The sequence below is a fragment of the Schistosoma haematobium genome, chromosome 4 (genome assembly GCF_000699445.3).
Source record: "Schistosoma haematobium chromosome 4, whole genome shotgun sequence".
NCBI lineage: Eukaryota > Metazoa > Platyhelminthes > Trematoda > Strigeidida > Schistosomatidae > Schistosoma > Schistosoma haematobium.
Genome location: NC_067199.1, coordinates 42975320 through 42997919, shown reverse-complemented (window position 1 = coordinate 42997919; position 22600 = coordinate 42975320). Strand labels below are relative to the sequence as shown.

Sequence of the window (22600 nt, the reverse complement as noted above, 5' to 3'; positions counted from 1 at the left end):
ATATTTATGTGTTCAAATAAATAAATAAATAATCGATATATATGATCTTTCATCAATTAACTAAATGCTCATTATGCCCTTCAGTTTATATGATAGATTATGAAGCCCATTACCTGTTTTAATAACAATACCGCTTTCATACAACTAGAAACGTTGATTACTTTAAACAGAGCTATGCAGAAAGGTCTCAAATTAGAATTAAACAGATATTCAGTGGTCTTTGATATTCATTGAATTCAGCAAATCTAACCTCATAATCAAGTGAATAGTCTACTGAAGAGGTTAATTCTATCGAATCTTTGACAAAACAACTGAGTTACGTGTAAACAAAAACATTGATTTTTGTTTAGAATATAGTGTGATTATTACAAAAATATATGCAAGATATTGTAGACTTTAATTCTTGAGGCATACAAAATCAAGAGAAAAATGTCTCGTGAAATATTCAAAGAAGGATTGTTCACAAAACATACTATAGACTATATGACAGTGCTAGTTATGTCTAAAACCATAACAGTGTACAAAAATCGGATCTGTTTTATTTCAACAAAATTTCAATGAGACCGTTAGGTTCCGGCTCAGTGGTCTAGAGCTTAAGCATTCACGCGTGAGACCGAAGTCATAGGTTCGAAACCTACGTACGGGATCGTAGATGAGCACTGTTGAGGAGGATAACAATTCGACTGAAGAAGAAACCATCAAGTCTACGATTCTTAAACACACACGTGTATGTGCTATAGAGAGCTAATCAAGTCTTCCACTACTTATTGGAACTGTAGCACATGGCATTTCTCCCGTTTGCGCCCATTCAAGAAATATAAATGAGCAAAACGTAGAGTAACGGGTCATAAGGAGGGATTTTTCAAACGCAACAAGCCCTCATCTCATTATCGGATGCCAAAAAGAATCAGTTATGTTAACCCCTGATGCTCACGTAAGTACTTATCCATCAGTGTTAATGAATGTATCATGACTTTGCAGTTGGACACTGCATTTGATGTCTTTTTGCTTTGTCGTAAAACTTGGCACGAACTTAGTTGGTTAAGCATTCATTCTACAAATGATTGTATAAAAAATGCATCGAGCATCCCAATAAAAATTTCTGGAACTATCAAATGTATTGTTAAATTTAGTGATTCAACAGTCAAATCTAAATGCTATGTTACTGATGAATCCTCTAATTTATTGGGTCTTGACCGGATCGCAGAATTTGAAAATGTTTGATTACCCACTTAATCTTATTTGTAATCCAGATTCAGAGAAGATCAATCGGTCATTCAATCTTATTTGCAACAAAGTATCTTCCTATCCTCATATGATGCACAAATGGTGACAGAAATTTCCTTGTGATTTTCAAAGTGATCATAAGGGGATTGTAAAACCGAGAAAATCACCAGCAATAACCCCGAACCCAGCCTCATCTAAAGTTTTTCCCCTTGCTGTTTCAGATATAATTACGAGTACCCATCAGTAATATATAACTGAAACCTCGTAGCTTTTTTCCAAAAGACAAACAAACAATAATTTAGTTTGAAAGAACATCAAGGCATTAAAAAATTACTAACCTGAAACCATTCCATGGCCTGATCTTCTGCCTGGTTTTGGGCTTGGTTTATCGTCTAAACGTTTTGTTTGGTCATGATCAGTAGGTTGAGGTGGCGGTGGATGACGATGTGGTTTATCAGGTTCTACGTTTGAAATATACAAAGAAAGATAAGTCCTGCCTAATCCATAACTCTCAACTCAATATGAGCTTGGATTATTACTCAAAGTTAAGAACTAGGGCAATATTTTGCTTACCATAAACTGATACTGATGTAAGATAAAATGAAAAAGCAAGGAACACTGAAAAACTATTTCATCATCCTAGTTTTCAACTTCTCTATCGTTCACATTCACTTACAAGATTGAATTTAAAGTGTTCTAGTCTCTCAGTGAGTAGAATGAGAGAATTGTTTTCAAGTAGTACGAACTCTTCCAAACAAAACACCATGGTAAAATAGTAATTATAGACTTATTGGTTAGTGAGATAAAAGTATAGTATAAGGAGGAGATTGAGCGATTGCTAAATTGGCTCCTTGATTTTGAAAGGACTTTTTAGTCACTGAGCAATAAGTTCGTATAAACCAAGAGCATTTCGAAACAAAATAGTTTGTTTGTTTTTAAAAAAATTTATTGGCTTTTCAAAGTTTATTACCAGTTTTCCGGTCTTAATATTCCGGAAATTTCATGAGATAACATTATTATTCTAAGTGTAGGTCTATTCATACTAGATTTTTTATTAAGATCATGAACCGAATAATGTTAGACCACCATTGAGAACTTGGGGACACTGGACGGCCGTTTCGGCCTACTGTGGAACTCCTCAGCAGTGCGCATCTGCGATCCGCTCGCGGGATTCGAACCCAGGGCCTCAGTTTCGTGCGCAAATACCTAACCTATTGGACCACTAAGCCACCATCCAATGGTGTTATTGTCTAACCTCAACCAATCCACGAAATTGAGTGACCATCTTCCAATGTACTGAAATAGATACCTGTCGCTACCCGACACGGATTAGCTCCACTGGTCACGGTTTCTCACTAGAACTCCGAGAATTCCCTCCCGAAGCTATTCACTAGTGAGCACGTGGTAATTATTAATATAGAGGTTGTAGAGATTATCGAGTTTTTGATTGAGGTCATCCACTGCTTCCAGGTTTTCAATGGTGATCTAACATCTATCGGTTCATGATGTTAATCAAAAACTAATAGTTTACTAGAAACAAAGAGGAAACTAATTGATTCTTGTGTTATGTAAAATCTTTATATAAAAGCCACTTATCCTTAAAATGTACGTAAATACTTAAATGTAACCCCGTCAATTCTGATTGACTCTCTCTTCTACTTTATATTTTTATTATGAAAATAACAAAATCATTATTAAGTAGTAATTTGAAGTCATTTGATTTTATCGTTGAACAATTATGTTGAAATAGAATGAATTAACGTTAAACCCCAAAACTGAAATAGTGAAAGACAACAGTAAATTGTCCAGTTAATATGAAAGAATGAACTGAACTGAAAAACAAAAACAATACTAAACACTTAGAACTCATTCCTGTTAACATTCATTATTTGGATTCATCTATACGCTATTCGAAATTGTATAGTTCAGAATATCAGTTATATACTTTTCAAATCTTGATCGAAACCATTCAAAGTTATATCGATTTATTCAATACAGTCTTCGATAATGCTCTAATTCAAGATTTTCTTTCAACAAAAATTCGTCTCAGTTAAGATGCCACATTGAAAATTGGTGAATGTTAGACAACTTGTTGTTTGAGACTTCTTTTCAAAATACATTCATAACCGTACCTGAGACTAAACTAGTTAGTCAGTCAGTTACAATGTAGGACCAGACACACATATACATCGGTACAAGTTGCCATACCTCACTCATTAGCACAACAACATGAACACCGGATTCATAGAAGTAGTTAATACAATGGTGACAATGTATAAAACGAAGATGGCATATAAGGACATAGTACAGCAAGAAAGAATTCGTTCGTAGAAATTAATATATGAAACGATTTTAATCTCAGAGTTTAAGGGATGACAGAGAGTGTATACACTGACGCCATTGTGATCGATTCTGAGTCATGTCACACACAGTCTCCAACCATTGGTTACGATCGTCATGCGGACCCCAACCAAGTAATCTGCATCTACCAACATGACTCGAACTAGAAGTTAGTGACTGTAAACACTGATGACACGTTTTGGTTTGGCCACATATAGCTTTCTTCCAACCATCTCCAACAATAGTCAGCATTGCTCGTCGTGGTAATCGGTGTTCAGGTATACGTAACACGTGACCCAACCATCTCAGTCGATGAACATTCACAACCTCATCAACTGATTTACCATCATTTCTTAATACCCATCGTCTAACCTCACTATTACTTACCTGGTGATCCCAGCAGTTGGGAGCAATATTTCTAAGGCACCTGTAGTTGAATATTGGTAGCTTACGAGTATCTTCTGCTCTTAATGGCCACGTTTCGCAACCGTAAAGTAGAACAGAATGGACTACCTCTCTGATACTTATAATAGTACTCCAGATTACCTTGCTTACAATTTTTATTGTATGAGGCTTCACTTCAGTTAACATCTGTTATTGTGTTTGAAATATCCTGGTTTAGTCTCAGTGATCTTGAGTGCTGTTAGAGGTCAAGACCACTGACACTAAACCAGGGGATTTCAAACACCGTAATAGATGTTCACTGAAGTGAAGCCCCATACAATAACAATTGTAAGCAAGGTAATCTGGAGTACTATTATAGGTATGAGAGAGGTGGCCCATTCTTTGGAGGGATATTTCTTGAGGGGCTAGATAAGAAAGCTGAGTGAAGTGTGATCGTGGAGACCTAAGTACATGACCATAGCTCCCAAGAAACAATTGTACCTTTATTAAAAAAGTAAACTTGAATCTAATGAAATTATTAAACATGAATGCTATTGACAAGGATGAGTTTAATTCATTAAAATCTATGGGTTCAGTGTATCCTAATTTATATAGATTACCAAAAATTCATAAGCCTAATACCCCATTACGTTCAATTCTATCAGTGTGTCGGTCACCTACATACAACCTTAAAAAATGGTTGATAAGGGTGTTAAACCCTATCCGAAATCAATTTTGTAATTATTCTTTGATTGACTCATTTGGATTAAGTACTTAATAAACATGAATATAAAAACAAAGACAATGTTCTCCCTTAATGTGAACACTTTATTTACAAATATACCTCTTTGGGAAACTATTGATATTTTATATGACAATATCTCATTGAATAACCTTCCATTGCCATTTCCGGTTAAAACTCTTAAAGATTCGTTATTATTATGTACTGACAATGTAAAATTCACTTTTAAGGGTGAGCACTTTCGAAAAATCAATGTCGTAGCTATGGGTAGCCCTTTTGGACCGTTTCTGGCTGATGTGTTTATGAGATATGTTGAAAATCTAGCTGGAGACTCAATTCAATAGATGTGTCTGTATAAACGCTACGTTGATGACATCATAATCATAGAGGATAGACGTGAAGATGTGAACCGCTTGTTAAAAGAACTTAACACAAGTCAAAAGCATATTTCTCTTACATGTGGAAAATAGAAAAATAACAAACTTCCTTTTCTAGACGTACTGATTAGTAGGAGAGATAATGGTTCCATTCAAAGCCGACATGGACGGGGTAATATCTTTACTTCCATAGTGACTACCCAATTCATTACAAACGTGGATTAATAAGAGGCTTATTCAATAGAATCAATCATACTTGTACTAACGATACTACTGAAGTAGAGACGAAGCTATTGACTAAAACGTTAATGATTAACTATTATTCATTGAAGTTCATAAACCGCTGGAATTGTTGCAATACGGCTAGACCTATGACACTTCTGGCACCCAAAAAGCGAGTTTACATTATGTTACTGGTGTGAATAGGGAAACAAGAAGCCCTGACAAACTACGAAAGCTATTTTTCGGGACGTTATCCCATTTTATTCAAAGCTTGTAAAACACTAACATTTATTTTTGTCCCTATTCTATTCTATAGAACATAAGCTTTCGTCCGATGTATGATTCATTGTCATACCCTTTTCTGTTCCGTAGCTATTGTAATTTAAACATAATATTTTGTACCCTATTTTCTACGCTAATTCCCAGTATTGGACATAATTGTATCTATCCTAATTATTGTACTTGATGATCGGGTTATTCACCTATTTATTCATGTACCTTTTTACACTAACCCGAACTGAACTGAAATCAGGATATCGGGAATAGATCGAGTAGAGTTCCAGTTGTCTTGTTTTCTCATTCGCGTGCTTGTCAGCCAATCAGGTGGTAGAATAGTTTCCTCTCTACCCCACTTCGAACTCACGTGTACTAGCCTCAAGGTTAGGTCGGTCAGCCTATCGCGTCAAGGTCTTAGTCTGGATTAGATAAGTAGCCTCAGCACCAAGAATGGGTAGACAGACCAAAGGACATAACAGTTATCATTTAGAGGCTACCCAAATAGTCTCAAGTTGAAACGGAGATCGAAATTAGTCATCAACAGGACATTTTATGCAGCCCAAATTGGCATTATTGAAAATACAAGGTCTATGTTTCACCAAAAACCCAAACATCACATCCCATTTTGTCTATCAATTTACATATACGTGCGGAACATGTACATAGGGAGGAGCAATTAAGGATGGTGGAACACATACCCAAATGTCTGCAGAAACAAATGAATCCCAATGGTTAAATAAGTTCATACGATAAACAGACATCGTCTTCCATTACGAAACATTTTGTTAAGATTCGTTATAAGGTCGATATCAAGTCGGCATTTGTAGTGTTATACGAAAGCCTTCAAGGACGTATAGTACGGAAACTGAAACCCTCTGTATGTATTCAAAAACAATCTTTTTTACCCTTAACCTACCTTGGTAATACTGATTTATTACCCAGAGTGATTATCACATTGTTTTTGTGTACTTTATGTATTTGTCTAGTTGACCTTTTAGTTTTCATATAAAAATGTCTTAACAAGTATAGATGTGTGATCAAATTGTTCGAAATGTACTTCACAAATATATCATCACATAATTCTGCTAACCTTCGTCTTCTCATTGCATTATTGAAATTTATCAAAAGGACTAATTGTTTTAAATGTAGAATATGTCACAGATTGACTTCAATCTTGTACAAAATTCATCTAATAATATTATAATCGTGCTTACGGAGGAATTGACGATGAGATAAATTCTTTCAGTTCTGATATGAATAAGTAATGTACAAAGTTCAAATAGGTCAGAAGAGAAACAGTTGCTACTTATGACATAACCGCTTTTTAGTACATTTCATCAAATTATTTATTGGTACAAGGGGGCACCAGATACATATGCGCCACACAAATCAAATGAGATTTGTGTGAGGGCTGTGATACTATCCGAGTGCCCAAACCGAAGCAGGTGGTTTTCTCAGGGGGCCACACCCGGAGCCTTCGACCTAAAGTTCTGATCCACAAGGCAGTGGAGTATCGTGAGGAGATGCAGTCCCATGGAAGCCTGTGACCAACGATTGGTTTACACACCATTTGTTCCTTCAGGATACTGGAGACCATGTGCACCATTAGTTTGGAATCAGGGTTTTCCAACTCCCCTAGATGGACTCTCCATGTCCACCAACCCGGTTAAAGCACCGGACATTCGGTTTTCGTCCTCTCAATTTCGTAAACAACACGCCGTTTGAGAGAATGCAGTGAGTAGGACTTCCCTGTCAGAGGCTATATACGCGTCGCCATGTGAGAGCATTTCGAGAGAGAGCGGAGTCTCCCCACTTTCGGCCGTACCAGGGCATTTCATCAAGTGGATTAAAATAGTCCTATTCAATTAAAACGTGATGGTCAGTAATTTCTATACTCAGTATGTGGATTAATCCACTCCATGTCATCCGAGATAAAGTCACTCGATGTAACGGACTAATCGAGTTATCATTTTCTACTAAGAGAAAAAACTCCCACAGAATGTAATCACCAACTATTAATAAGTAATTATGCTATGACGAGAAGAAAAGTCCAAATCCGATTGATTTACTCATTATCAGTTTTGTTCAACATTACTTCCGTTTTGATTCAATGTAATGATTACTCAATGTAGTAGTTGTTTTATTGTCTCGTATGATATTTTATACCGTATAATATGCGATATTCTTGTATTCCATTGACATGAACTATGCTCAGCATATGATTTGTTATAACTCTATTTCTCATATATGTGATTTCATCCTAATTATTAATCTTTGTGTGTACAGCAATATATAAATGAGTGTGTTTTTCGACTAAGGTCGTCGTCATCATCGTGTTTTGAGGTTAATTAATCTTCACTTATACCAGTCTTTGTGTTCTTACTATCGGGTCGTGGGAATTGCAGAAGTTCTTCATTTCGAGTATAAATGATAACCGTTTCCCACTTAACAATCAGCGACAACCAAAACAATCAATATTCAACTGACAAGTTTAACAATTGGCGACGGGGATGGGATTTGAACCCACGATAGGACATGTCTCTGAAATGGACATTTCTGAACCACTGGGCTGATCATGAATAACTGCTACTACTTCGTTTATATTACCGCTTATCAAGGATTCACGGAGGCTTTCATCGACGTGTTCATAAGTGCTGCAGTCATTTTCCAGCTCTGTATGCAAATTAGAAATTAATTTATCAACTTCTGTCACATCTCCAAAACATGGATGATTTAGCAGCCATGTGCGTAAAACGTCTAAAACATTCAACTGGCTCTTTTTGAAAGGCTGCTGTTGTCGTTCAAATAGCAACTGTGACTAATCGGAAGAGATAGCCATTTTCTGAATCAGCACGGTAATGAAAAATACTGTATGATTAATTAACAATCAATGTCGTTCAAGGACACCGGTGAGAACCCTGTATGCTGATTGCTCGAAATAATTACACTGAATTTTGTTCAATTACAGGTTGACCTGGATTCGTTAATTTGAAGATTGAGGGTTTAAAATTTTTTCTCACCCCGTCACCAATTGTTATAACTTGTCAGTTGAATGTTGCTTGTTACATCGGAAACGCTCATCACTTATACTCGAAACGAAAGACTTCTGCAATTCCCACGACGCGAAAGTAAGTACACAAAGACTGGTATAAGTGAAGATTTATTAACCCCAAAACAAGCAGCATTCAACTGAAAAGTTATAACAAATTACTCAATATATGATTAAGGTGACAATTTGTTTGAAATTATAATATGTGAATTAGTTCAGTCCGATTATATTCCTCAAAGCATAATTCATTCGAATAACATAAACTAACTAGTTTTTCCATAGGGTGTTTTTTTTCACCCGAGGACAAACATTTATTAATTCTCACAGATTGAAATCATGAGTCATTTGAAGCTAGACCACCATTGAAAACCTGGAAGCACTGGACGGCCGTCTCATCCTGGTATGGGACTCCTCAGCAGTGCACATCCACGATCCCGCACCACGCGGGGCTCGAACCCAGGACCTATTGGCTTAGCGCGCGAGCACTTAACCATTAGACCACTGATTATTAATTCAACAGAATTCATTTGATAAAGTGGATTAGCCTAACATTACGTTAGTTGAAAATTATCCATGATGAAAATGTCAACTTTTGTGTGTATGTATGTATGTGCTTAGATCTAGCCATATATCTAATATAAATCCATTTGTGGATGAACATTGTGTCTACAGGCTTAAATTTACAAATACTAATGGTAGGACTAGTTATCAAAGTTCAACAGTTAAATGTTTGTCTCTCATCAGGATTCGACCAATAATTGGCAAACAACCTACGAAATAGACTTATCGAAACCCATTTTCTAATCATATTCTAATTTCAAAGGAATCTATCAGCACAACTTACTAATTAAGCGCTCTACGTATATATATATATATATATATATATATATATATATATATATATATCTGTGGGGTAGTGATTCTAATTGCGATTGTCTAAGTTAAAATAGGTGAATTATAGTTAGAACTTGTAACCAAATGGTTGAAAATTGAATGGTCTCAGGACTAAATCTTCCCTAAATGTTTTACTTAAGTTACTTTAGAAGAGTAATTAAAATTGATTTTTAGTCCATCATCTTGATAGTGAAAATATTTTGATTTTGAGCGGAGGAAACTATGGTATCAGTCAGCAAGGCGTACCTTTAGTTTTGAGATAAATCAAGCTTTCTGCGAGATGAGAATCTGCCACACAACTTCGAAGTCTGAGAAGTTATCACTTTATTAATGGGATGATTGAGTACAGTTGAATGAATCATTTGTTTAACATCCTATCTGTATTTCAATGATAATAGTCATCGATTGAGAATTATTGAAAATAGAAGAACTGAACAGTCAGTTTGTGCTACAATGCAATTTACATCTACTGTCAATGATGATCAACCATCATACAATCAATGAGGTTAATTCTTCAAATCACATTTTCTGATAGACATTTCAGTAAGTTTTATCTCCATCCAAGTCATTAGTGTGCACAGGTTATTACGATAATTACCCTTACCAGATAATCTCATTTGATGAATATAATCTACTCCAACATGGTCAAACTTTAAAATGACTATAGTGTTATACTTGCCTACATTGAACTTTGAGAGTTTATTGATCTATTATCAGAATTATATAACTTAATTTGGTGTTGTGTATTCTGATTTACATAAAAAAGTATGTGTTTATGGTATGACAATTCAATCGACGTGCCAATAATAACCTTGAAATATGTGATCTAAGTGATTGTGTATTTTGTATTAGAGTTCAAGTACCTTTGAATTAATGTTCAAGTTAGTACATTGCCAGGTATCAGATATAATGATAAGAAAGCAACAACTTATTTTTCCTGTAACAGAAAATGATATGATTATAAAATGTGTCACAAAAATGTATTTTCTAAACTGATAATTGTTAATTGTTAATCGCTCGCGCATGAGACCGATAGATCCTGGAATCGAATCTCATGAGATGGGATCGTGGATGCGTACTGCTGAGGAGTCCCACGAAAGGACGAAACGACCGTCAAACAGTGCTTCCAAGTTTTCCATGGTGGTCTAGCTTCAATTGACTCATGATCTCAACCAATAAAAATTACTATAATATTCACAAAACCTTTTCTGATATTAATTAATAAATGGATTATAAATAGGAAGATCAGCTGTTTGAACAACTTATACACAATTGAGTTTCCTCTAACTAGGAACAATAGAATCTTCTCTAATAGAAAATGGCACACAGAAATATACAACTCAATGGAAATTATTCAAGAAGAAAACTGATGTCAGTTTTTACTAGACATCAAAAACAAACCGAGATCTAAATTCCTCAATAAATTGAGTTTGATTCTTAGATAAGGTATTTTGTCAAGAACATCAATTGGATCATTGAAAACCAGAAAACACAGGACAGCCGTTTCATTCTGGTATAGGACTCTTGAACAGTACATGCCGACGACCTCCGAACCTTTATGTATAGTGACGTAGACTCCTTGGTTTTTAACTGTTCTCAAATGAGATTAATCTACAGTTACTTTTTTCTGCTTGTTAATATCTACCTTGATTACTAGTTAGATTCTAAGTAAAAATTTCACTGAGAACAATCTACAATTGAGATTAATCAATAATTATTTTGTACGAAACTCAGTTTACTGAAGTCATATAAAATAGAAAACAATTGATTTACTAAAACATTGGACCGATCCCCAACTGAAATTAATATCAGTCTCGCGCGCAAGTGCTTAACCACTAGACTACTGAGCCAGCCGGTATCCAACATTGTTAATGTCTAACTTCAACTAATCCACGAAATCGAGCCACACGTCCACCATTGTCATCCGTGAGTTACTATCTCACAACGGACCCGGTTGAACTTCATTGGTCACAACTTCTCATTAGAACTCCAGGAAATACCTCTTGAAGCCAGTCACTAGTGAGCATATGTTGATTCATATCAGAACGGTTTTTTTGTGGATATTACGGCCATTTCAATGGTTTAGATCATGAGTCAATTGAAGCTTGACCACCTTGGAAAACCTGACTTTAAAATATATAATCCTTTAAATTTTTACAGAATCATTTTAATCAGTATACCATTTGATTGTTCTAATAGAATTGATCAGAAATTGATGATTTGACAACAAACAGTTACTGCTATATCAGAAGTTAATGAATAAGTGTTTACAGTTAGTAGTATAAATTGGTCAATAAATCATTCAAAATGGCAGGGAGGATACTTACGGGATCCGCACCACTACTTTAACTTTGATTGAAGCTTAAGAATAAACACGAAATATCAGTTGTGACCTATTTAAGACTAATTAGTAAGATGTATCTATAATTATAAAACTACTGGTAACTTCAACTATCCCTGTATTATTTCTAGTGGTATAGGATTTTCCAGTCACATCTTAATTACCAATAATCCTTGTAATATTTCCCAACTTAATAGATGTATGAGAAAATCCTCGAATAAGTACAATTCAAATAATCTTTAGCATACTCTATGGATACGGTAAATTGGCTGTGGTTTTAACAAGTTTCATGTAGGACAAGCCTGGCCAAAGTGTGTTGGCTAACATGGAAATAAGTTGAAACAAGGGCTACGGCAGATAAACTGTGATAACAAACCATGAGGTAACTAAGTTATATTATCTGATAGATAGATTATAATCTACAGCATGTGATAGAATAGTAACCTAAACGTTTATTTCCAATATGATGTCATTTAAGGTGTGAATATCTTAGCCATATAACAAAACAGATTAGTAACAATTTGTACAACATGGAGTTCATCGTTTCCTTTGTTAATACAGATTATTTTGATTGTCATGTATCAACTCTCACATTACTATGTTTCAAGGCTACTCATCCATTCACTCCAATCACCTAACGCAGAATAAGTAATATAATAGTAATAATAATTGTAATACGTATGTAAGCAAAAATTATCAGCTTACTTTTATCCTTATACTTATCATAATGCTTAATTGGTGGTTGTTTTCGAGCGGAACCTTGGCTAATTTTACCATAAAGACTACTATCATAAGATAATTCTGATGCAAAATCTATAGTTGGTTTTTGTTTTTCTGCTTCAGCTAAATAATTATATTCATCTGGATGTTGAAGTATGCCATAATTAAACTGTGTAATTGGTTTCCTGGGATCCAATGGCATTGGTTCTCTATTTCCATTTTTGAATTCGTCGTCGTATAGCTTTTGTTGTCCTTTTCTTTTCTCTGGATCGTCACCAAGATTTTTTGATGAATGTCTGGTAGGAGTTAATGGAGTAGCTGTGTGAAGAAAAAAACACAAAGGAACAAAGGTGTTCTATTGATGCATACATAAAGGATTTGTTTGAATTTCATAACTTTACAAGACAGTAACAAAAATTCTTATCTATCTGATAAATAAACACTTTACAATTTCGATGACCTTTATAGTGAGAATCACGCTTTAAATTGAACAATCTTTATAATAAAACTAGAAAGAAAACTTCCCCAAGTCCAAATAGTGAGTAGTATGTAGACTTGTGGATGGGATTTAACCATAGCTGACAATCATCAAACAGGTACTATCATTGACATGCTATAAATGACAATGCTATATCATGTGATTGATTATGGAATATCGAGGAATGGGATATTAATTAGGCGAGAAAATTACGTAAGGTAGGTTCAAATTCGTAAGTCCGTGATCACGGTTTTACATAGGGCAGAACAGAAAGCGTAATTGATCTGTGCTGCCCAATGATAAGTAATGGTGATAAATGTTGTCGAAGTAGACATAACGAACGGTCTACATATCTAACCCCACAGAAGTAAGTGAACTGATATTTATACATTAAATTAGCCAAGTTAGGCAGTTTATCTTTCATATGGAGGCATAAAAGAGGACTATAATAGGCTATATACAATAACTTTCTTCTTCACTAGGGAAAAGAAATAACTGTAAATACTTCTCATATTCATGCAGGTTCAATGGGTAGAACGGATTAAATGGAAGAGAGATCATGATGTGATCGGACAAAAGAAACATGTGCAAATTATTATGATTACGGTAGACAGAAATGATGAAAGTGATGTTAATTACTAAAGAAAAACACTAGTGAAGTAATCATAATATTAATGATAATAATGCTAATGATTATAATAACAGCTGACAGTTGTATGAGGAAATGGAAGGAAATATGTTCACCGAGGTCTATATATACAACATATGACTATAAAATAATTTTTATCGCAATCTCAGAAATAACCATGTCTTAAGCAAATTGAAAGGCAACGTAATCACCAACATTGAAGAACAGTGAAACAGATGGGCAGAGCACTTTAAGGAACTCTTAAATTGACCAGTCCCATTGAACTCACCCAAAATTGAAGTAGCACCCACGAACCTCCCAATCAAGAGAGAAAATGAAAACCAAAGAACACATTATGCCGAAAAATGGAGACAGACATGAGAAGAATGAACAACAATTGGTTGGAACTAGGAAGGAAGACCCAGGACAGAGTGAGTTAGATAACTCTGGTCGGCGGCCTATGCTCCATTTTGACCTATAGATTATTATTACACGATTTACCATTCTTGAGTTATTCCCTGTCTATTAATTACAGTCTCCCCATTAACAGTTACTTTTGGTTACATCTTGTACAAGTTTTGTTTCCTATTTTACGGTACGATGTGGTCTGTTTGGTTTGTATATAAACCCAGTATATCTGTTTGTATATAAACCCAGTATATTTGAAATACATGATTCATATCACAGAGGCTGAGATTGGTGTTCTGCACTCAACAGGCAGAGCTAGACAGGAAGAAGAACCGATAAGGAATCTAGACTGGTCGTACGAGTTTACGCACCATTAGTTCGATTGATGAATCACTGTTCTTTAATTGGTGGTATCATTACGTTATAACTTAATCAGGCACAGGGCCACAAGTTATAACATTCTGCTGCGAAGAAAAGTGTTTATATCTCTACCATTTAGTCATGAATCAAACAGCATGATTTTAAGATAAACTAAAAGCAGCCAACGAGAAAACATATACTGTTATACTGGTTGTGGTTGAAAGTACTAAACTCATGATTCTCATAGGTCTAGACATTCCACGAACAGTTACGTTACATAACATCGTATTTACCAATTTACATGTTTTTGTGGACACACATACATGGGGAGGAGTAATCGAACAATTCAATCCAGGGTTATGGAATATATTTTTTTGGTTGAGATCATGAATTAATTGATGTTAGACCACCGTTGGAAACCTGGAAGCACTGGACGGCCGTTTCGTCCTAGTATGGGACTCCTCAGCAGTGCGCATCCACGACCCCCAACCCGCGGGAAACGGCCGTCCAGTGCTTCCAGGTTTCCAACGGTGGTCTAACATCAATTAATTCATGATCTCAACCAAAAACTTAACAATCTCCACAACCCCCATACTGATAATTATGGAATATACGTTTAGATGGCTTTAAAACCATTTAGTGTCAAATGCTCCGATAAACATGGGGAGTAGAAAACCATGTTCATCGATAGTAAAGTACATAACTGAAATGGGACATAGAATTGACATCAGTACACCTATTAAAACGTATAAAATTTGTCAACGATGAATTCTTAGGTTTGTAGAAGCCTTGTCTATTCGTAAATTCAAACACTCATTATACGTACACAAATAATTCGTCGTAACCTTGAATTCGCCCTCGTAATCCTCAAGTCATTTTGTAACCTAGGGTAATGAGACCATTTCTTATTCTTTACATACAGTGTTAATTTTCATTCTTTATTTACAATTATCATTTTGTCTACTTGAACTTTATTTGACCTTTCTTAATTTTCATATAAAATGCCTCGACAAGTATATGTGTGACTGGATTGTTCGAAATGTTTGATGTAAATGCATCAATTCCGTCCTGTCATTGTTCCAGTAAAATTTAGAAAGGGAGCTTATTACTTCAAATACTTGTTTGATTTTAGTAACTCTAGTTTTTGATAATGAACAGGGGTGGGTGCCTCAATTTACGAGAGACTGGCTCCGAATATCAAATCTTAATATACTATGGTGCTTGCAGTGGTCCACCAGGGTGATTGGTAACGGTGTGGTTGCGCCACAGGATTGAGCTGTACTATTCAGATTGTAGCGCTAAAGCCTATATAGTGTCTGGTTCTCCTGTGAAGCGGGAATGGGCCGTACTGCTCGGGTTGTAAAGTTTAAGCCTGGGGTGGTGTCTGGTTCTCCTGGAAACAGGATTGAGCAATACTATTTGGGCTACAAATTTTAAGCCTGGGCGACGTCTAGCCTTCCTGTTAAACGAGATTGAGATGTACTGTCCGGGTTGTCACGTGAAAGTCTGGACGGTGTCTGGTTCTCCTGAAAAGCAATATAAAATTACCCAGGACCACAAGGGTATGTCATATAACTGATAAATGAAGGTGCTTGAAGGAAGGTGTCATAAATAGAAATAATATATTTGTAACATCCCAATGAGTAGAAAATTGGATTTTCTGACGTTTCGTGACTTAGTGTAAGTCACTTCTTCAGAGAATAAATTTTTTAAGTATGATGATGGTTTCCATCACAAACTTTGTCAGATGGAAAAGAACCATTGGAAACACAGGAATAGTCGGCAACTATATTTTGTAGTTCGTAATTCTTCAGAACCGTATTTTCATAACCACACAATGGATAGATTGTTTCTGAATTTAATTTGCTCAATAATCGGTGGGATTCTTTGTTTGTAACACGTGATACTGACCGTGTAAAAGGACGGGTGTTTTGTGACTAAAAGTCATGTATGACGCCTAATCCACGTATTATTTCTAGTTTATGGAACTTTATCATGATTACCATCTGTGTGTACATTTTAAGGTGCTAATAAGTAAAGGGAAGACCTGTAATGAAATAATCTCACTTTATTCCACTAATCCTATTTTGCTTTGTTAGAAATCAATAATTTGAGGTAACTGCTGTAAATAATCGCCAAGAAATGGAGACAGACATGAGAAGAATGAACAACAATTGGATAGGAATAGAAAGGAAGGCCCAGGACAGAGTGAGTTGGAGAGCGCTGGTTGGCGGCTTATGTTCCATTGGGAGTAACAGGCTTAAGTAAGTAAGCTGTAAATAATATTGAATCTACTTGTAATCGTAGTAAAAAAAGGTTAGATCTAACATTTCAACAACGAAGAAGATTATTTGTGAGAAACTAGTTTTCTTAATATAACCATTAACTATGCCGACTGATCAAGTACTTTTCATTGCAAATTAATGTTTCGTAATGGACGAAGCGTAATTTTGACAGCAAAGTTACCAAACAATACATATTAGATAACCCAAAAACGCTCTCAATATGTTAAGGTAAGATTATGAAGGTCACTGTGCTTGAGGCGATAGAAACACCACTGGACAAAACATAAGGTTTAATCGATTGAGATAGAAAATTCAGTCAATCAATCACGTTAGGCTACTCAAGGTTATTTGGTTACGGTCAGAATGTTGATTGGTTGATTTGAATTGAACCAATAGCTTGTATCGAGAGTTAGACATGTCTGTATGGCTAGCCACGCTTTCCATGGTTTTCCCCCTTACGAATGAAGTGTTTAAATACAGAGGACGCATTGATGTGATCGTCATAATTTACTTAGATCTCCGTACGTTTGGGATATTTTAATTTAAAAAATATGTTATTACCAAATCAGCCTGCTCCTAATTTTGAAGGCACTGCCGTTGTTGGCACGGAATTGCGTCCAATTAGTTTGAGTCAATTTCAAGGAAAATATGTGTTACTGGTATTTTATCCACTTGACTTGTAAGTCAAATGTACAATTCATTTCTCAACAATTTTACAATACTTCACGTAATTAAATTAACACCCATGTTTTCCTTTCAGCACTTTTGTTTGTCCAACGGAATTAATTGCATTTAGTGAAAGAGCTGCTGAGTTCCAATCTAGAGAATGTCAAGTAATCGCATGCTCAACTGATTCAGTCTATGCTCATTTAGCATGGACGAAATTGGATCGCAAAGCTGGTGGTTTGGGGCAAATGAATATACCTTTGCTGTCCGATAAAAACCTAAAGATATCACGAGCGTACGAGGTTCTTGACGAACAGGAAGGTCATGCATTCAGGTTCGTTTTGTTAATTCATGAACACATCTCTGCTATATTTATCATATTGCAAATGTCACCCAGGCGGTACTTGCATAAAGACGAGCCATATCCTGAGTCTGTGCCCGTAAACTGACTCCGTATTTATTTGTTTGTTTCTAGAGGTATGTTCCTCATTGACCGCAACGGGATTTTACGTCAAATTACTGTTAACGATCGCCCTGTAGGGAGATCAGTTGATGAGGCGATTCGTCTTTTGGATGCTTTTATTTTCTTTGAGAAACATGGCGAAGTTTGTCCAGCGAACTGGAAACCAAATTCAGCAACAATAGTACCCGATCCTGTTGCTTCTCTCTCCTACTTCTCGTCTGTGCACTGAGGTTTTTGTATTGATATCATATTTTAGTTAACATTAATAAACAGTTTTTGTCATCTGTTTCAATGGGTTTTGTGTGGGATGCATTTTATGCGTAGAATGTTGCACTATCTGCTGGGTATAACAGGGAAGCTCTAGTCGGATTCTTGTTGAACGTGGTATTTGTTCTATTACATGCTAGCTTGTTTGCTACGATGTAGTAATGATGATGGCGTGTGTAGTGAATCGGCACCATTTGTCCGCGAATGGGAACTGAGCATATAGGCCTTTAACGGGCTTCATTTTGTGTCTCACCTCTTTTCACCCGACCTAGCTTGCAGCCTCAAGGTGTGGTGACTAAGTATGTGACGTCAGCGTGTCTGGTCGATTCGCGATATGATTTCACAAAAATCGTAAAACGTTAAAGGTATCTGGTGACTTGCCTCAACCGGCTATGATATTTAGTTCAGGTTGCTACTATGTCGGTTCAACTCGTTATAAGCTCCCAGAACTCACGTTTGTGCCATGATTAGTATGGGTAAGCTCTAACTGTTCATGGCGAAATTGTCCTCTGTGCAGATCTACATTGTATTTGCCACACTCCTAACCATTTCATTTTTTGTAAGGTTTGCTTTGAAGTAAGCACCTCACGTTTAAAACCTAAGAGACTCATTTGCATTATCCTTGAATGTGCTTGGGAAAAAGTAGTTGGTGAGTAACATCAAGCCCTGGGTTTTTACTCTCCTCTAATATTATACTAAATAGGTAGATCTTGACACTTAGATCATTCATTGGCAACCTAAAGTATTGTAGTCGGGAAGAGTTTTTTTGGTAGCTTTATTTAGTAGCTCTACTAAGTTTATATATTATATATATATATATGCAACCACTAAGAATTAGAAATGCACGGGATAGCTGTTGAGACCTAATACAAAACTTTCACAGTGCACACATACAACACAACAGGGGATTAAACTTCAGGCCTCTAGCCGAGAGCTTAACTCCCATGTCACTGGGTTGAGACTCAGTAGTTCGCATCCTCAACTACGGTTGGTTTGTGATATTGCGCAACTATAATCCATTCCAATTAACGATGCTTGTTTCATGCCTGATATTGTTTAGTGAAGTTAGGAATCATAGCCACTCTCTGCCAACTCAATGATCGAGGGGTTGGGCTCAGGTCTCCAACCGTGAGTGCCCTGGGTTCACATTAGAACGAAACAACTATCCGATCTTTTCTGGTTTCCACTAGTTGTCCAACAGCAGTTCGCAATTTATGACTATACAGACGAGCACTAGTGTTATTGTCGTAGAAATAGTTCACCTAACTTGAACTCTATGTTTATTTCACATCGAGATAATAGTAAAAACTGTTGTTTATTAAATAATATTGTTTCCAGAGATCAAGATATCGTTTATATTATAGAGATGATCAACTCAGCTCCTCTATGAACTGGTTTTAAGACTTACCAGCTTTAGAACCATCTGAAATTCGAGGTCGACTAACAGTCCCGTCACGTGGATAGTGTATATCTTCTTTCGAGTTTGGAGAAAGAGGCGGTGGAGGATGGCGTCTATGACCTGGGAGCTCATCGGTCACTTTACTTCGCGTTTCTGTCGTAGTCGAATGACGATTACCTCGATCAACTGAAACGTATAAATATTAGGGCAAAATGAGATAATGAAATTGTGAAGTGATATTAATATGTGATTTATTCATCTAGACTTACATTTAAGAACAGATGTCGATTTTCCTAATATTTATATGATGATGATAGCATTGTGTTATGTTACACAGCATCTGATTTGGATTAAGTGTTTTGGTTACTAGTCAGACTACAAGTCCATTGATTTAGCTGACTAAGTTTCCAAAGTGGAGATAATCCTAGGGATCATTATTCTGTTAGATATTCTTTGATTAGTCTTTCTAGTTTTATGTAGATATTATATATGTGATCAACCTAAGTTGAAATACCATTGCAAACTACAGAGAATTGAACAGCTGTTTCATTCTAGACTCTTTAGCAGTAACCACTCATGAGGGATCGAACCCAAGACATTCAGTTGTCTTATTGAGCGTTTAATCTGCAAATAATTAGATTGAAATCTGCCTTCCTATCTTTTCTTAGAACTCAAATAAAAACTGAATTTGTTTATCTATTAGTTAATAATGTCGTAACATATGGGGAAATTTATTTGCTCAAATTATCTGGTTCTGTTCTAGTATTTGTAAACTAGTTAGTCAGTAAATTAATGATGTGTAAAATAACTTTTAGCATAAAATGTATGCTACTTCTGTGTATGATGCATAGTTAAAACATTAGTTTATGTATTTTCTCTCATCTCTTCCATATCCTCTTAGCAGTTAAGTAAATGACCTCATTGGGACACTATTACTGCAACTATAGACCATATTCAAACTCGAAAATATACGAGAAAAGGAACCAAGATTAAATAAAGGTATAATTTAGTCGGATGGTTTGTAGAGATTAGTTCAGTTTGACTGAAGTTAGAGATGTTGGTCACTGAGTTTAATCTCACAGGTTTTGAGCTATTATGTTTACTAAGAAAACTGAAGTTCTTGTGCGGGACCATACGTGTAGACTCTCAAACACTAGAATGAAACAAGTGTTTAATGCTGTGTGACCTCTAAAGGTTCCTCTATTGGTATGCCATTCCATCAGTTTGTCAATCACAAGTAAAGTAAGACCTGGCACATATATTTATCAATTCAAGTTGCCACACAATGACATCAAAAAGAGATGATATTGCCAAGAAAAATGCCAGAGTAGTAGAAAGATTAGGTGTAGGTAACGTGAATTGATAATAAAGAATGAATTCACGGAATAAAAAATGTGAGATAATTTAAAAACTTAAGATCCAAGGGAAGACAGTGTGAATGCATCTATAACCTCAATCAAATAGTCTGCGCATATCAACGTAGTTCAATCCAGTAGTCAATGACTTCATGAACTGAAGTCATATCTTGGTTTGATCACCCCAATGATAACGACTGTAAAGTGTGAATCGTTTAGTAATCACTCATTCGTTTCCCAATATTGCGCTCGCCTTGAAACTAAGCGGCTTTAGTACATTCACTTATACGTGGACATCGTTGGTGCGTACTATTGACAGAGGTCCGTACAGCTATCATTTTTACAATAAACCTAATTTATTTATGATCATGTCGAATATTTGATAAAATATGTCGCTACCTCTTATTAATTTACTTGCAGTTATGAAGGGGATAGAAAATTAATTTCTGTATTTGGACTCAAAATAATTGAAGGACAACATTTTCTTAGTCAAATCATGAAAGTCTGATGCTCTACCGACTGAGCTAACCGAACCCATAAATGCCCTGGTACGGCCGAAAGTGTGGAGAGTCCGCTCTCCCTCTCGAAATGATCTCACAGGGCCACACGTATATAGCCTCTGCCAGGGAAGTCCTACTGACTGCTTTCTCGTGGTAGAAGTGTTATTTACAAAATGGAGAGTACGAAAAGCGAATGTCCGGCGCTTTAATCGGGTTGGTGGGCACGGAGATTCCATGTAGGGGAGTTGGAAAACCCTGATTCCAAACTAATGGTGCACATGGGCTCCAGTATCCTGAAGGAACAAATGGCGTATGAACCAATCGTTGGTCACAGGTTACCATGGGACTACATCTCCTTACGATGCTTCACTGCCTTGTGGATTAGACCTTTATATCGAAGGCTTCGCTCGTCGTCCCCTAAGAAAACCACCTGCTTCGGTTTGGGCACTCGGGTAGTATCACAGCCCTCACACAAATCAAATGAGATTTGTGTGGCGCATATGTATCTGGTGCCCCCTTGTACCAATATCTGTGTTCAAATAAATAAACAATAGTTAAATCATAACGGAAATGTTACAAACAAAATAAAACAGTAAACTGACTGACAATGAAATTTAAGTTAGACAAAATTATCAGAATGAGTTGAGAATATTGTTACAAATACTTGACCTAGTAACAGTAGTCGTAGTGAAACGACCGCGATAGTGAGTAGAGTTAGCTCTCCCTCTCGAAATGATCTCACATAACCATGTGCATACAACCACTATCAGGGAAGTCCTATCTCACTATCTTGTTTACGAAACTGAGAGGATGAAAAGCGAATGTCCGGTGTTTTAACTGAATTGATGGTGGTTTTTAACTGAGTATAATTACCATCTAAAGTTTCAAACCTATACTGATTAAAAAATAAGGATTACTTGCAGGTTTTGGCAACATAGAATAATTCAAACCTTTAATAATAGTGATATATACAATATAATCATTGAGCAAGTTTTTAGGTGTTCGAATTCAGAAGCCCAGTGGATAATTGGGTGTCGCTCAAAGCGAAAGGTGTTAGACTCAAGTCCTCATGTTTATATCAACCATAGGATGTAGATATATATATTCAGATGAAAAGTTTTAAATAGAACAAAAATTCCATTCTAAATTTCATTTCTATCCTGAATCCATTTATTCTAAAAGAATTAAGATTATTTATAACATTTTATGAAGAACAATA

General features: G+C 35.9%; 2 protein-coding genes across 5 annotated transcripts in view; one reads left to right on the top strand and one right to left on the bottom strand.

Moving 5' to 3' along the window:
* The window catches only part of MS3_00008137 (uncharacterized protein), an 83558-nt gene that overhangs the window by 17289 nt on the left and 43669 nt on the right, over positions 1-22600 (bottom strand). Inside the window, exons 4-6 of the mRNA XM_051216490.1 lie at positions 19536-19712; positions 12558-12890; positions 1566-1688 (exon numbers count right to left, since the gene is read on the bottom strand). Of these exons, the coding sequence (XP_051067081.1) occupies positions 1566-1688; positions 12558-12890; positions 19536-19712 (633 nt within the window). The remainder of the gene's footprint in view (positions 1-1565; positions 1689-12557; positions 12891-19535; positions 19713-22600) is intronic.
* Positions 16808-18152, top strand: PRDX1_2 (Peroxiredoxin-1; the record flags this gene model as incomplete). 4 transcript variants are annotated; one of them, XM_051216495.1, is made up of 4 exons in its annotated part: positions 16808-17410; positions 17492-17564; positions 17605-17731; positions 17873-18152. In XM_051216495.1, the coding sequence occupies exons 2-4, from the start codon at positions 17558-17560 to the stop codon at positions 18087-18089; spliced, it is 351 nt and encodes a 116-aa protein (XP_051067083.1). In that variant the 5' UTR covers positions 16808-17410; positions 17492-17557. The 4 variants fall into 4 exon arrangements, with proteins under 4 accessions (XP_051067083.1, XP_051067082.1, XP_035585835.1 ...); XM_051216494.1 differs by having other exon boundaries at positions 17492-17827; XM_035732755.2 differs by having other exon boundaries at positions 17492-17731; positions 17873-18089.